This window comes from Saccostrea cucullata, unplaced genomic scaffold, assembly GCF_032062105.1.
Source record: "Saccostrea cucullata isolate Sc308-1 unplaced genomic scaffold, CSIRO_AGI_Scuc_v1 ctg12726, whole genome shotgun sequence".
NCBI classification, from domain to species: domain Eukaryota; kingdom Metazoa; phylum Mollusca; class Bivalvia; order Ostreida; family Ostreidae; genus Saccostrea; species Saccostrea cuccullata.
Window position 1 is genome coordinate 13,055 of NW_026925015.1, and position 12,548 is coordinate 25,602.

The 12,548-nt window shown below is 34.1% G+C and overlaps 2 protein-coding genes and 1 long non-coding RNA gene across 4 annotated transcripts; all 3 read left to right on the forward strand.

Annotated features, from left to right (window-relative positions):
- The first annotated feature begins 791 nt into the window (after positions 1-791).
- On the forward strand, positions 792-2,465 carry LOC134267830 (uncharacterized). Its single transcript, XR_009992235.1, has 3 exons — positions 792-854; positions 1,780-1,854; positions 2,398-2,465. It is a non-coding gene; the product is annotated as an uncharacterized LOC134267830 (long non-coding RNA).
- Positions 2,466-2,479: 14 nt separating this feature from the next.
- Positions 2,480-6,931, forward strand: LOC134267829 (pre-rRNA 2'-O-ribose RNA methyltransferase-like). The gene is made up of 8 exons (XM_062750044.1): positions 2,480-2,489; positions 2,638-2,666; positions 3,800-3,877; positions 4,000-4,532; positions 4,813-5,019; positions 5,831-5,915; positions 6,079-6,807; positions 6,914-6,931. Exons 1-8 carry the CDS (start codon positions 2,480-2,482, stop codon positions 6,929-6,931), a joined length of 1,689 nt encoding a protein of 562 aa, XP_062606028.1.
- A 79-nt stretch (positions 6,932-7,010) lies between these two features.
- LOC134267831 (uncharacterized protein PF3D7_1120000-like) lies at positions 7,011-8,135 on the forward strand. Of its 2 annotated transcripts, XM_062750046.1 has the most exons (4): positions 7,011-7,281; positions 7,339-7,461; positions 7,614-7,733; positions 8,032-8,135. In XM_062750046.1, exons 1-4 carry the CDS (start codon positions 7,012-7,014, stop codon positions 8,086-8,088), a joined length of 570 nt encoding a protein of 189 aa, XP_062606030.1. In that variant the 5' UTR covers position 7,011; the 3' UTR covers positions 8,089-8,135. The 2 variants fall into 2 exon arrangements, with proteins under 2 accessions (XP_062606030.1, XP_062606029.1); XM_062750045.1 differs by having other exon boundaries at positions 7,011-7,461.
- The last annotated feature ends 4,413 nt before the right edge of the window (positions 8,136-12,548 follow it).

Genomic DNA, 12,548 nt, shown 5'->3' on the forward strand with positions numbered 1-12,548 from the left:
GCAAAAAAAAGTGAGGAAGGGGGTCTAAGCCCCCCCCCCCTCCCGATTCCGACGCCTATGAATTCAGAGAATTTGTTTCACCTTCCTTGGACAATTTAAATTACACTTGGATTAGTGATGTCTTTATTGATAAGCAGTCTATTCATTTTTACATCAATGATTATATTTAGCATGTAAAAGTTAAAAACTCTTCGACACTTCCAAATGGCGTTTTTTGAGAAAGATTGATTAATAATTTATTTTCATACCAATAAATCTTTTGATATTTACTTGAAAAAGTATGCAGTCTGATGGAGTAAGTGAAACTGACCATGCAATGCAAAGAATTTAGTTTTCTGATCACACATTTAAAGGATCGATGGTGTGCGTAGATACAGGAGTGGATGTATATTTGAGACGTTGATAAAGGTTTGACTTATTCAACCCCACCCGCTACTTCCTAAGGCCTGGGACCCTACAGAATATAATAAAGAAGAAAAAATGAGCAAATTGGATCACCTCGCCCTTTTTCGTCACACGCTAGAAAAAAAAAAGCTGGCGTGCTACGGAAAAGGGCGAGGTGATCCGACTGTATCTGTGACGTCACTTAAACGTAACAATCAGTGTGACGCAACAATCATCACTACAACAAAAAGCGAAGAGGAGAGGCAAAACACGGAGGTAAAAGTCACCCAGATATATCTCTTTTTAGATTAATACAGCGTCATACATTAGGATATTCTGTTTCGAATACGTGTAAAAGAACTTAGGTATTTGTATCATGATAATGTGTTTTTTTTTCTTTTCGTAGAAGTAGAAAAATGATGGACTACAACGCAATTTTAGATTTCGGAGAGAACCCTGTCACAGATGTGGTAAGTTCACTTAAATTCTCTCCTATGTAATGTTTACATACTTAACTATTGGAGCCCAAACCTTAATTTGAAAATAAAAAATATATCCAATTCCAAGTAATTTAGCTATTTCTGAAATTACTTTATTTTTTGGATTTCCCAAGTATTTAAAATTATTAATTATGATCCCGAGATCTGGCCAATACCCTCTTGTTTTTATATTGTCATACGGTTCCCAAATCTGTCCATAGTCAAACGCATTTAGAGGGGCCAGTGGGATACGCCCCTGCTATTTTCAGGTTGTAAAAATAACGAAAAAAAAGCCTTGAATCTCTCTCCTGAACACCCCCCCCCTCCTCCCGGAAACACGGATTCCTCTTAAAATGATAAATATCAGAGTCATCTATCTGAAGAAAACTAAACTGACTCAAGAAAGACCCACCTGATGGGATTTTTAATTTTGCATTTACCGGTATTCCCGTCCCAGTTCATTTGACTTTGAGAGGCTGCTTCTCGGGAATGGCAAAGGAGGGGGGGGGGGTAAGGTATTCTGATTTTTTTCTTGTGGAGGTTGTTTTTGTGTTTTATTTTGTTTTCTTTTTGCTGGTCAATAATGCACCCCTGTTAGATTTGGCTTTTTACGGACCTTCTAGTCCTAAAGCAAGCAATTTCAAAAGGGGGGGGGGGGGGCGGGTATGCACAACTTGACATTTTTTTTGGACATTACAAAGTAAACATTCCTTGACATGTAATATATATATGGTCATATTTATAAGGTCATCAAAACACATTACAAAGTAAACATTCCTTGACATGTAATATATATATGGTAATATTTATAAGGTCATCAAAACCGATTATTGAGGGGTGCATTCATTTTTCCCCTTAATCATTTTTATGCATTCTGTCAAATATTTCAACTTGCTGATCAAATGAATATTTTCAGGACACAAAACTCAAGATCCTAAAGTTTGATTATTCATGGGTTGATGCTGTGGAGGAGGAAGAGAGATGTATGGAGGTACAGAAAAGAAATTATCTATGTATAAGTTACCCAATAGAAATTATCTATGTATAAGTTATATAATAGAAATTATCTATGTACAAGTTATATAATGGAAATTATCTTCATAAAAGTTGTAATAGAAATTATGTATATGATAATCATATAGAAATTATCTATTTAAAAGCTATAAAATAGAAATTATCTATGTATAAGATGAATATAAAATAGAAATTATCTATATTATACAAATTTTCTATGTATAAGATGAATATAAAATAGAAATTATCAATGTATAAGATAAATATAAGGGAAATTATCTATGTTTAATTAATAGAAATATTAGTTTACCAGTACCTTCTTGTTTTTATATTTATAGAAAAATACCCCCCTTTTTGAGTGATTTTAGGTTTTTACATTTTTCTTTTAAACAATCTATCAATCAAATTATAATTTTGTGCCATAAATGGTTTTTGTAAGGTTTTTTCTAAATAAAATTAAGTTGATACACATTTACATGCTAATGTTTCATATATCCCCATTTTTTTTTTTATCTGGAAGGAGGAACAAAAGCAGAAAAGACAGATGGAGAAAAGATTGGAGAAAGAAATTGTAAAAGAGAAGAAGAAAAACATCAACACAGATGACAACAGGTATGATCATGCAATAACTGACCCAAAAATAATTATTGTATTCCAATATGCGATATGTTCTGTTATCAATGTTTGGTGGTACATTTAATGACAGAATTTATAAAATATTGTAGTCATCTGTATTTTTGTAGAGTTGCAACACCTTTAGATTTTGGAGATGAGGCAGTGAAAAATTGGGTAAGTATATGCATTTATAATCTGATTTGTATCGATCTTCTCAAATACTCAACAGATATTGTTGCAAAACTATTTATATTTCCAATGTCTTTATCAGAGATAAAACTTCAAATAAGGTAATGGCTTTATAACCCCATGAAGAGATTTGCTCAGCACACAACACAACTTCATGCTTTTTCGCTGCATGTTGCTTAAGTAATATACCTGGCAGGGATGCTGAGATTTCCTCTAATAGCTTTATTGAAAATTATATAACTGATTTAAGGATCAGGTAAAAGATATAAATATAAGGAATAACTGTCTGGTTTTTATGCACCCGGATCGATAGATCCGGGGCTTTGTCTGTCTGTCTGTTGTCAACTTAAACTTCACCATAACTTTTGAACCATGAGAGATAGAAACTTCATATTTAGTATCCACACTCCACTAGTTAAACTCTTTCAAATAACACCAAGTCAATGACCCTGTGACCTTGACTGTGACCTATATGCTAAAAAGCTTTTTAAAACTTTCCCCATAACTTTTGAACCATGAGGGTTAGACTTCATATTTCGTGTGCACACTCCACTACTTAAGCTCTTTCAAATGACACCAAGATTAATGACCTTGTGACCTTGACTGTGACCTATATGCTAAAAATATTTTCTTTTTTTAACTTTAGCCATAACTTTTGAGCCATAGGAGAGAGAGACTACATATTTGGGATGCATACTCCACTAATTAAGTTCTTTCAAATGACACCAATGTCAATGACCTTGTGACCTTAACCTATATGCTAAAAATAGCTTTTTGGAATTTTGTTGCTGCCAGGTGCATCGTGTTTCACAAACACATCTTGTTTGTTTTTATAATGGTGATCAATTAATTTGCACGAGTAATAATTTTGTACATAAAATTTTTTGGCATTTATGCAAATTATCACGCAAGCTAATTGATTGATTACATCAGTTTTTGCTAAATAATATCCATCAGACAGGAATTCATTTTTGATAATCAAGGTTATTTACAGGTGCCTCAAAACATTTTAAGTCCAACTTTATATATTGCAGGTTTTCATGCATTTGAAGACATATATAAATTATACATGTCTATTTATGTTTAACATATTTTTTATTTGGTTGTTCTGTATTTAGGAAACAAAGCTCCAGATCCTCAAGTTTAGCTATAGTTGGGCAGATCAGGTTGAAAAAGAAGAAATAGCAGCAATTCAGGTAAAATTTTTGCTGAATGAATCAAATTTCAATTTTATAATACCACTCTGACTTGCATTTGTGATTATTTTCATTTTTGATAAGGCAACACTGACATCCCAATTAACATTTTATTTTTGTAGGAGACAAAATTTGCCGAGAAGAGAGTTCAAAATGAGGAAAATAAAACAAATAATAGAAGCTTTGGAAGAACCCTTACAAAAGAGCAAACAAATTCTCATATGGAGGAAAAGACTGGAGGTACCCTTACAAAAAACCAGCTGGCAAAGTCTCATATGGAGGAAAACAAAACAAAGAATACTGGCACTGGAGGAACCCAAACAAAAGACCTGGCAAAGTCTCATATGGAGGAAAACAAAACAAAGAATACTGGCATTGGAGGAGCCCAAACAAAAGACCTGGCAAAGTCTCATATGGAGGAAAACAAAACAAAGAATACTGGCATTGGAGGAATTCAAACAAAAGACCTGACAAAGTCTCATATGGAGGAAAACAAAACAAAGAATACTGGCACTGGAGGAACCCAAACAAAAGACCTGACAAAGTCTCATATGGAGGAAAACAAAACAAAGAATACTGGCATTGGAGGAATCCAAACAAAAGACAGGACTCATGCAAACTCTCTTTTGGAGGAAAATAAAAACTCTCCTAGGGGGTTAGTCACCTTTTTCAGTTATTTTTTAACCTTTGACATTGTTAATTAAATAAATATTAATATCTTTAAGGTATTTTTCCCCTCTTTCAATCAGTATACCCTGCAATATATTTCCACAGTAATTCTTTTTCCAGGAAGAAATAACTGAGCTATATTTTATTGTCAAGTCTGATACAATTAACTATGAAAATATGAATTTCATTTTTCAATTACATTAGGGCAATTTAATATATACATGATATAAAAGCTTGCAAACTTATTTCAATTTAATTAATTACAGGAAGCTAAAAGCTTTAATAAGAAAGCGCAAAGAAAGGGAACAAGCTAATGCGTGTATCATGGAGGAAAATAAAACAAAGAATTCTAGAAATGGAGGAATCCTAACCAAAGACAGGACAAACCCTCATTTGGAGCAAAACAAAACCAAGAATACTGGCTCTAGAGAAATTCTTACTAAAGATCAGGCAATTGCAAACTCTCCTAGGAGGTTAGTTACCCTTTCCTTACTTCTTTTCCCACTTTTGACATTGTTTGATAAATATTAACATGATTTTTTTTTCTTGCTGTAAAATGATAGATTCCAACATGTTTTCCACATTAATATTTTTCTAGTAAAATCAACTGAATCATAGTTATTATTATAACCCCCGCTTGAAAAGCGGGAGGATATATAGTAATCAGTATGTCCGTCCGTCTGTCCATACATCTGTCTAGCTGTACATCCGTCCATCTGTCTGTCTGTCACGCTTTGGGGTACCAATCTCTTATCCGCAACTCCTCTCATACCACTGAATGAAATTTGATGAAACTTTCATAGAATCTTTATTACATATTGCCATTGTGCACCTCGACACATATTGTGGGTTTTCCATAGCAAACTATGGACACTGCCTTTTTATACATATGGGAGGCGGGGGGTATCATTTAGTGAGCTCATTGCTCACAGTACCTCTAGTTTTTTTACATCAATCCTGATAATAAAACCTAGGAAAATATCGATATGGATTTTAGAATACCGTAAATCTGGAATTTTTGCAGTAGATAATTTTTTTGCAAATTTGCGAGTGCATTGCATTCACAAAAAAATTTTTCTTAAAAATAAATCACCAATAAGAAAATGTAAACAAAGCAGTGGTCATTCACTAAATTTTGAAACGTAAAAATTAATCAACAGCATTTTGACCCGAATTTGCAAAATAAAATCGACGTAAAAATTTCCAGATTTACGGTATCACTTTCTGACATATAGCTAAATTTTAAGCTTGCAAACTTATTTAAGATAATTTAATTATTTACAGAAAGCTATCAGCTTTTATCAAAAAACGCAAAGAAAGGGAACTTGCAAAGGCCTTGATTGAAAGAGAAAACATAAAGAAAGTACAGGTAAAATGATCAATTCTATATTGAACAACTGTGATTTACTTGTCTGTTTAAACTTTCCTGAAAGCTATTTAAATGGAATAAGAACCAAAGTTGCAATAATAAGATTATTATTGAGTATAATAGGAACAAAAGGGTAAACAAACCATTTCTTCCATTATTTTAGGCTTCTGATTCCACAAAACAAAAAGATCCATTGGATACGAAAAAGGCATTAGATCTAGAAGCATTTGGAGATAAGAAGGAATCCCTTGTTCCAGAGACTCCAACGGATGTAAAGAAAGATGGTCATACACTGGAGGAGCTCTTGAAGGACAAAAAAATAGCAACATCACTTGGAGATACTGAGAAATCAGTAGTGTTTGGTGCAAACATGTCTCAGAAATCAATTGCCAATGGATCAGAAGCATTTGTCAAACCAGCAGTTCAGAAAAAAGCATGTGACAATCAAGGAGTCCAGGATAAGGTGGGTGAGGATAAAGTGGACAGCAAGCCAGATATCAAGAAGGAAGTGGATGAAAAAACAGAAATGAAGGAAGAAGTGGATGAAAAACAAGAATTCAAGAAGGAAAAGGACAAAACAGATATCAAGGAGAAAGTGGATCATAAACCAGATATCAAGGAGGAAATGGATCATAAACCAGATATCAAAGAGGAAGTGGATCATAAACAAGATATCCAGGAGGAAGTGGATCATAAACAAGATATCAAGGAGAAAGTGGATGATAAACCAGATATCAAGAAGGAAGTGAATCATAAACCAGATATCAAGAAGAAAGTGGATCATAAACAAGATATCAAAGAGGAAGTATATAATAAACCAGATATCCAGGAGGAAGTGGATGATAAACAAGATATCAAGAAGGAAAAGAACAAAACAGATATCAAGGAGAAAGTAGATCATAAACCAGATATCAAGGAGAATATGGATCATAAAAAAGATATCCAGGAGGAAGTGGATCATAAACAAGATATCAAGGAGAAAGTGGATGATAAACCAGATATCAAGAAGGAAGTGAATCATAAACCAGATATCAAGGAGAAAGTGGATTATAAACCAGATATCAAAGAGGAAGTGTATGATAAACCAGATATCAAGATGGAAGTGGATCAAAAACCAGATATCAAGGAGAAAGTGGATCATAAACAAGATATCAAAGAGGAAGTGTATGATAAACCAGATATCCAGGAGGAAGTGGATGATAAACCAGATATCAAGAAGGAAAAGGACAAAACAGATATCAAGGAGAAAGTAGATCATAAACCAGATATCAAGGAGGAAGTGGACCATAAACCAGATATCAAGGAGAAAGTGGATGAAAAACAAGAAATCAAGAAGGAAAAGGACAAAACAGATATCAAGAAGGAAGTGGATCATAAACCAGATATCAAGGAGGAAGTGGATGAAAAACAAGAAATCAAGAAGAAAAAGGACAAAACAGATATCAAGAAGGAAGTGGATCACAAACCAGATATCAAGGAAGAAAAGGAGGACAACCCAGAAGCAATGAGATTAGAAGTCAACGAAGATCAAAAGATGACACTTGAGGTATATAATACACAGCATTCACATGTACTTTGCAGAAGAATTATGAATTACAATTATGATGGCAAAAGAGACTTGTAAAAATTCTTATTCATTTACATACTTTTAATGTCCTTTCTATACTTTTTGAAAGTTATTTAAAAAAATACTTTCAGCTTTTGAATAAGGATGATGATAAGTATGGTGATGATGAAGATGGCAATGCTGATGATGATGATGATGACGGATTGTTTGGTCCAAGAAAGCTATTCTTCTTTGGCATAGATTATTTTAAGGTAAAGCAAAACTACATTACTTCATAACTTTCTCAATTTGAATAGTGAGAAGAAGAAAGTATTTTATTTTTAATGACAATGTAAATTATTAAATTGCATCTATATATTTATTGTCTTCACAAATATTTCAAAGACTTCTAATCAATCAAAATATAAAGAAAATGTCATTCCCTTCCATCCTTATGTCAACCATGCATATAGTTCAGGCTATTTTTACATAGTAAATGCAAATGATTAAATTCAGTTCTTGTTAAAATATTTCATTAATAATTTTTTCCTAATTTTTCATCCAATACAGGATTCTGGAAAAGCCACATGGCAAAAAGAAGCAAGAGAGAAAGAATGCAACAGATAAAATTTAATGAAACTACTTAAGAAATAAATTTTTTCTCACAAAAATAAAATTAATAACAGAACTAAAGGTTTTGTTCTTTTTGAAGACATATGTAAGGAAGCATCATTGATTAGGTCCCTTGCAAAATCTTCCATGCAGAAATGAGGCAAATCTGTTATGGATCTACATGTAGTGTGACAAATAAAGTTCTGTATGAAAATTATCAGACATTTTGTGAACCAATTTATATTTCAGTTGATATGTGTGCATCAACTCTTTTGTTGAACTAAAAGTAATCTAAAGGAAAAATGGACACTTCAAATTGGAAAGACAAAAATATCTTAATTAGTTAATAACCACGAAGGAAATGCAATTACATAAAAACATAAAGTTCAAAGGCCTTGACAGTCATTTGAGTATAATACAAAAATGTAAGAAGTATAAAATGAAATAAACTGATAGATGAAACCCAAAACCAAGAGGAATCTAGCATCTAAAACAAGCCTGGTAGTGTGCATACTTAGGTGTATCATCCATGCAAGATTAGTCATAGGGTTTAAAGTAGTGTCGAACGATGCAAGTATCGGTTAGTAAAACTACTATTTGGTTACTCGAAAATACAAGATGTGTTTTTGAAACACTGATGCCCCCGTATGGCAACATAGTGAAGGTTAAGCTTTCTTAATTGCAGATAAGCAGGTACGTCGGTACCTATAGTAAGGCCTTTCACAAGAAATACAAGAAATACAAATATGAAATATAAAACCCTAGCACTACCTGTTCAAAGGTTATGACCAAGGTTAACGTTTTTAAAGGTAGGACAAACTCTGGGGTCAAGGTCAAAGGGTCAAGGCTGTTGGTTTCTAAAGAAAGGCCTTGTCTGAAAGATTACATACGGGAAGTATGAAAGTGCTGGCCCTTACCATTCAAAAGATATGGCCAAGGTTAACGTTTGTAAAAAGTAGGTCAAACTCCAAGGTCAAGTTTAAAGGGTCAAAGTTGTTGATATCCAATGAAAGGTCTTGTTACAAGGATTACATATGTGAAGTATGAAAGATCTAGCCCTTACTGTTCAAAAGATGTGGCCAAGGTTAAAGTTTGTAAAAAGTAGGTCAAACTCCAAGGTCAACGTGTCAAAGTTGTTGATATTCAATGAAAGATCTTTTTACAAGGATTACATTTGTGAAATATGAAAGCCTAAGCCCTTACAGTTCAAAAGTTACAGCCAAGGTTAAAGTTTTATTGCAAGTACAGAAATGTCCAAGGTAAAGGTCTAAAGGCCAAAATTGTTGGTTTCAAATGAAAGGTCTTGACACAAAGAACTGATATTTGAAATATAAAATTCCTAGTATCTATTGTTTAAGAATTAGGACCAAAGTAAAAATTTGGATTTTTGTGTAAAAATGAGTCAAACTCAAAGGTTAAGGTCAAAGGGTCAAGATTCTTGATATCAAAATGAAAGGACTTGTCACTAGTTCTAACCCTTCAAAAATTATGCCCAAGGTTGTATTTGAAGAGTAGGTCAAACTCCAAGGTCAAGGTCAAAGGGTCAAAGTTCTTGGTATCCAATAAAGCGTCTTCTCACAAGGATTACATATGTGAAGTAAGAAAGCCCTAGCCCTTACCGTTCAAAAGTTATGGCCAATGTTAAAGTTTTTTTCATAAGTACGGGAATCTCCAATGTCAAGGTTAAAAGGTCAAAGTTATTGGTACTCAATGAAAGGTCTTGCCACAAAGAATATATGGTGTGAAGTATAAAAGTCCTGGTCATTTTTCTACGTTGAAATTTGACCCCCTGGACAATATTCTACGTTAAAAAAGGACCAATTTTTTTGTAGAAATTATGGCCTTGGGGTCGTTTTTCTCCGTGTGCACTGTAGGCAAATGACTTCGTAGAATAATGACCCCTCGTCATTTTTTGATGCAAAACATTCGTTTTGGTAGGAATATTCTTGTAAGGCGTTATATCCAGCAGCCTGCTTATGATATGTAGTGTTCATTTCTAAAAGCTTTGAAGCTTAAATAACACGTGTGCTTGCTTAGAAAATTAGAAACAAGATGTGTTTGTGAAACACTGATGACCCCGTATGGCAACATAGCCGCAAAGATTAAAGTTTTCTTAAATGCCAGTTTAATTAATTGGTACAAAAATAGGGTATTCTCTGTGGAAAACAATTGTGAAATTTGAAAGTAGGCCAATGTTAAAGTTTTTTTTCAAAAAGTACAAAAGTCTGTCAAGATCAAAAGGTCAATGTAATTGGTATCCAATGAAAGGTCTTGCCACATAGAATACTTATGTAGAGTATGGAAGCCCTAGCCCTAACCGTTCAGAAGTTATGGCCAAGGTTTAAAATTTTTAAAAGTAGGTCAAACCCCAAGGTCAAGGTCAAAGAGTCAAAGTTCTTGTTATCAAATGAAAGGTCTTGTCACAAGGATTAAATCTGTAAAGCACTAGCCCTAACCGTTGAAAAGTTATGGTCAAGGTATCAATATGTAAAGTCGTCAGTTTACATATTATATTTATGTTTATAGTTTTTTTATCCGTCCATCCGTCTGTCTGTCCGCAAAAACTTAAACCTTGCCCATAACTTTTGACTGGATGGGACTATGGTTCTTATATTTCATGATCACAGGTGTATTTTTTACAAGACCTTTCTTTGGGTACATTTTCTACCTTTTGACCTTGGAGTTAACCGTATTTGTATTTGCAAAGTTAGTGTCTAAGAAATCTCAGAAGAAGAGGATGTTACAGCAACCATTTGTCAGGTGTCTGTAGGCTAAAAGTGTTGAAAAAGGAAGTTTTTTTTAATGAATTTATAGTTATGTGTGAACTATTATTCACTATTTATTATTAGATGTACATTTTTGCCCGCTTGGGGGATTTTTTTACATCATTATAAATCATTATAAGAACGTTCTCGATGTGCATAGGCGTCGGAACCGGGGGAGGGTAGAAGGGGGGCTACCCCCCCCCCCCCCACTATTTTTTGCAAACATAGACATCGCCACACTTTCAACAGACACGGTACACATTAGGTCAAAAAGGGTAAATGAATGGAGTTGGAAGAAATTTTGCTACTGATAAAAGTTCGATCCTACCCCCCCCCCCCCACACACACTAAAGAAGTAGACAATTCCACCCTATTTATTTCCTTTTTTTTGTAGGTTTGCAATTTTTTCTTCCAATTACCCCCCCCCCCCCCCCCAACTTTCAATTTGCTTCCGACGCCAATGATGTGTATGGTATTTCCCGTACAGGTAAAAATATAGTACGCGTACCTTAAATTAGGTATTTAAAAATGTATTTTAAAGCAGAATGCATACAGATATATGTAAGTATAAATGTAAGAGCTAAGGGAATTGAATTTATATAATTAAATTTATTACGTTGCTTTTCTTGCTTTTATGGTATATTTTTGGATTTGTGAAAATTTTCAAATATGAATTCAAATGGTTAAAAGTGCTAATTTCGGGTGCCTCCCTTCAAGTTTATGGTTATCAGAAACAAATCATGCCATTTTCGGAATGAAACCTTTGAATGATAAAAAAAACTCCCAAAAATATAAATTTATGCTCCTCGATGAATTAATATTAATTGGGATTCTGCAGGCCAAGAAAATCCATACCAGATACATTGATTATATGATGCTGCTATTAAAGATATGCTATCAAATATATTTTGGAAAGGAGTAGTTCACCCTCCTTACATTTGAAAGTATAAAGAAAATATCATGGGTTTTATTGTAAAAAGTGGATGTCATTTTTCAACATGTGTGGACTCGTAGAATTACTGGTCTGGAATGTTTTTCCTACGATCGAAAAACGACCCTACTTGTCGTAGAATATTGACCCTGAGTCATTTTTCTACGTAGAAAATATTCTACGGTCAATATTCTAAGGGGGTCACTTTTCGTCGTTACAATGGCATAGAAGTACTTAAAAAGCAAACTGCTCCAAAAAACTGTAACCTGGGACGCCGACGCCGAGAGTATCACACATAAACTTCCCCCAACTTCGTTGAGGTGAGATAAAAATTAAAAGAGCATGAATTACCGGTATTCCCTGTCCAGTAAAAGAGGAACACAGCCTGAGCCACCTAAAAATATCTAGCAGAAAAAGCAGTATATTATATCTTTGATTTGTTTGCAGATGCTTATTTTTATTAACAAATGACGACAGGAAATAAGTTTGATGACAAAAAGTACATGTACATGTCATTTTTTCAGAGTTCTTTTAGAGCTACAGTACAGGCAACGCGGATCCCGTATTAGACCGCGTCCCCTCCGCGGTGTATTAATCCTTTCCGCGTTACACCGTCGCGGGTTTTGATCGCGGTGCTACCTGAGACCGTGTTTACACCGCGGCGGGGCCCGCTACCGTTATTCTTCAGCTTACATGTTCTTACCTGTAAAGTATTGTCGATTTTTAATCGTGTCGAAATGAGGGGGGGGGGGGGGGGGGAGGATTACGACCACATTAAT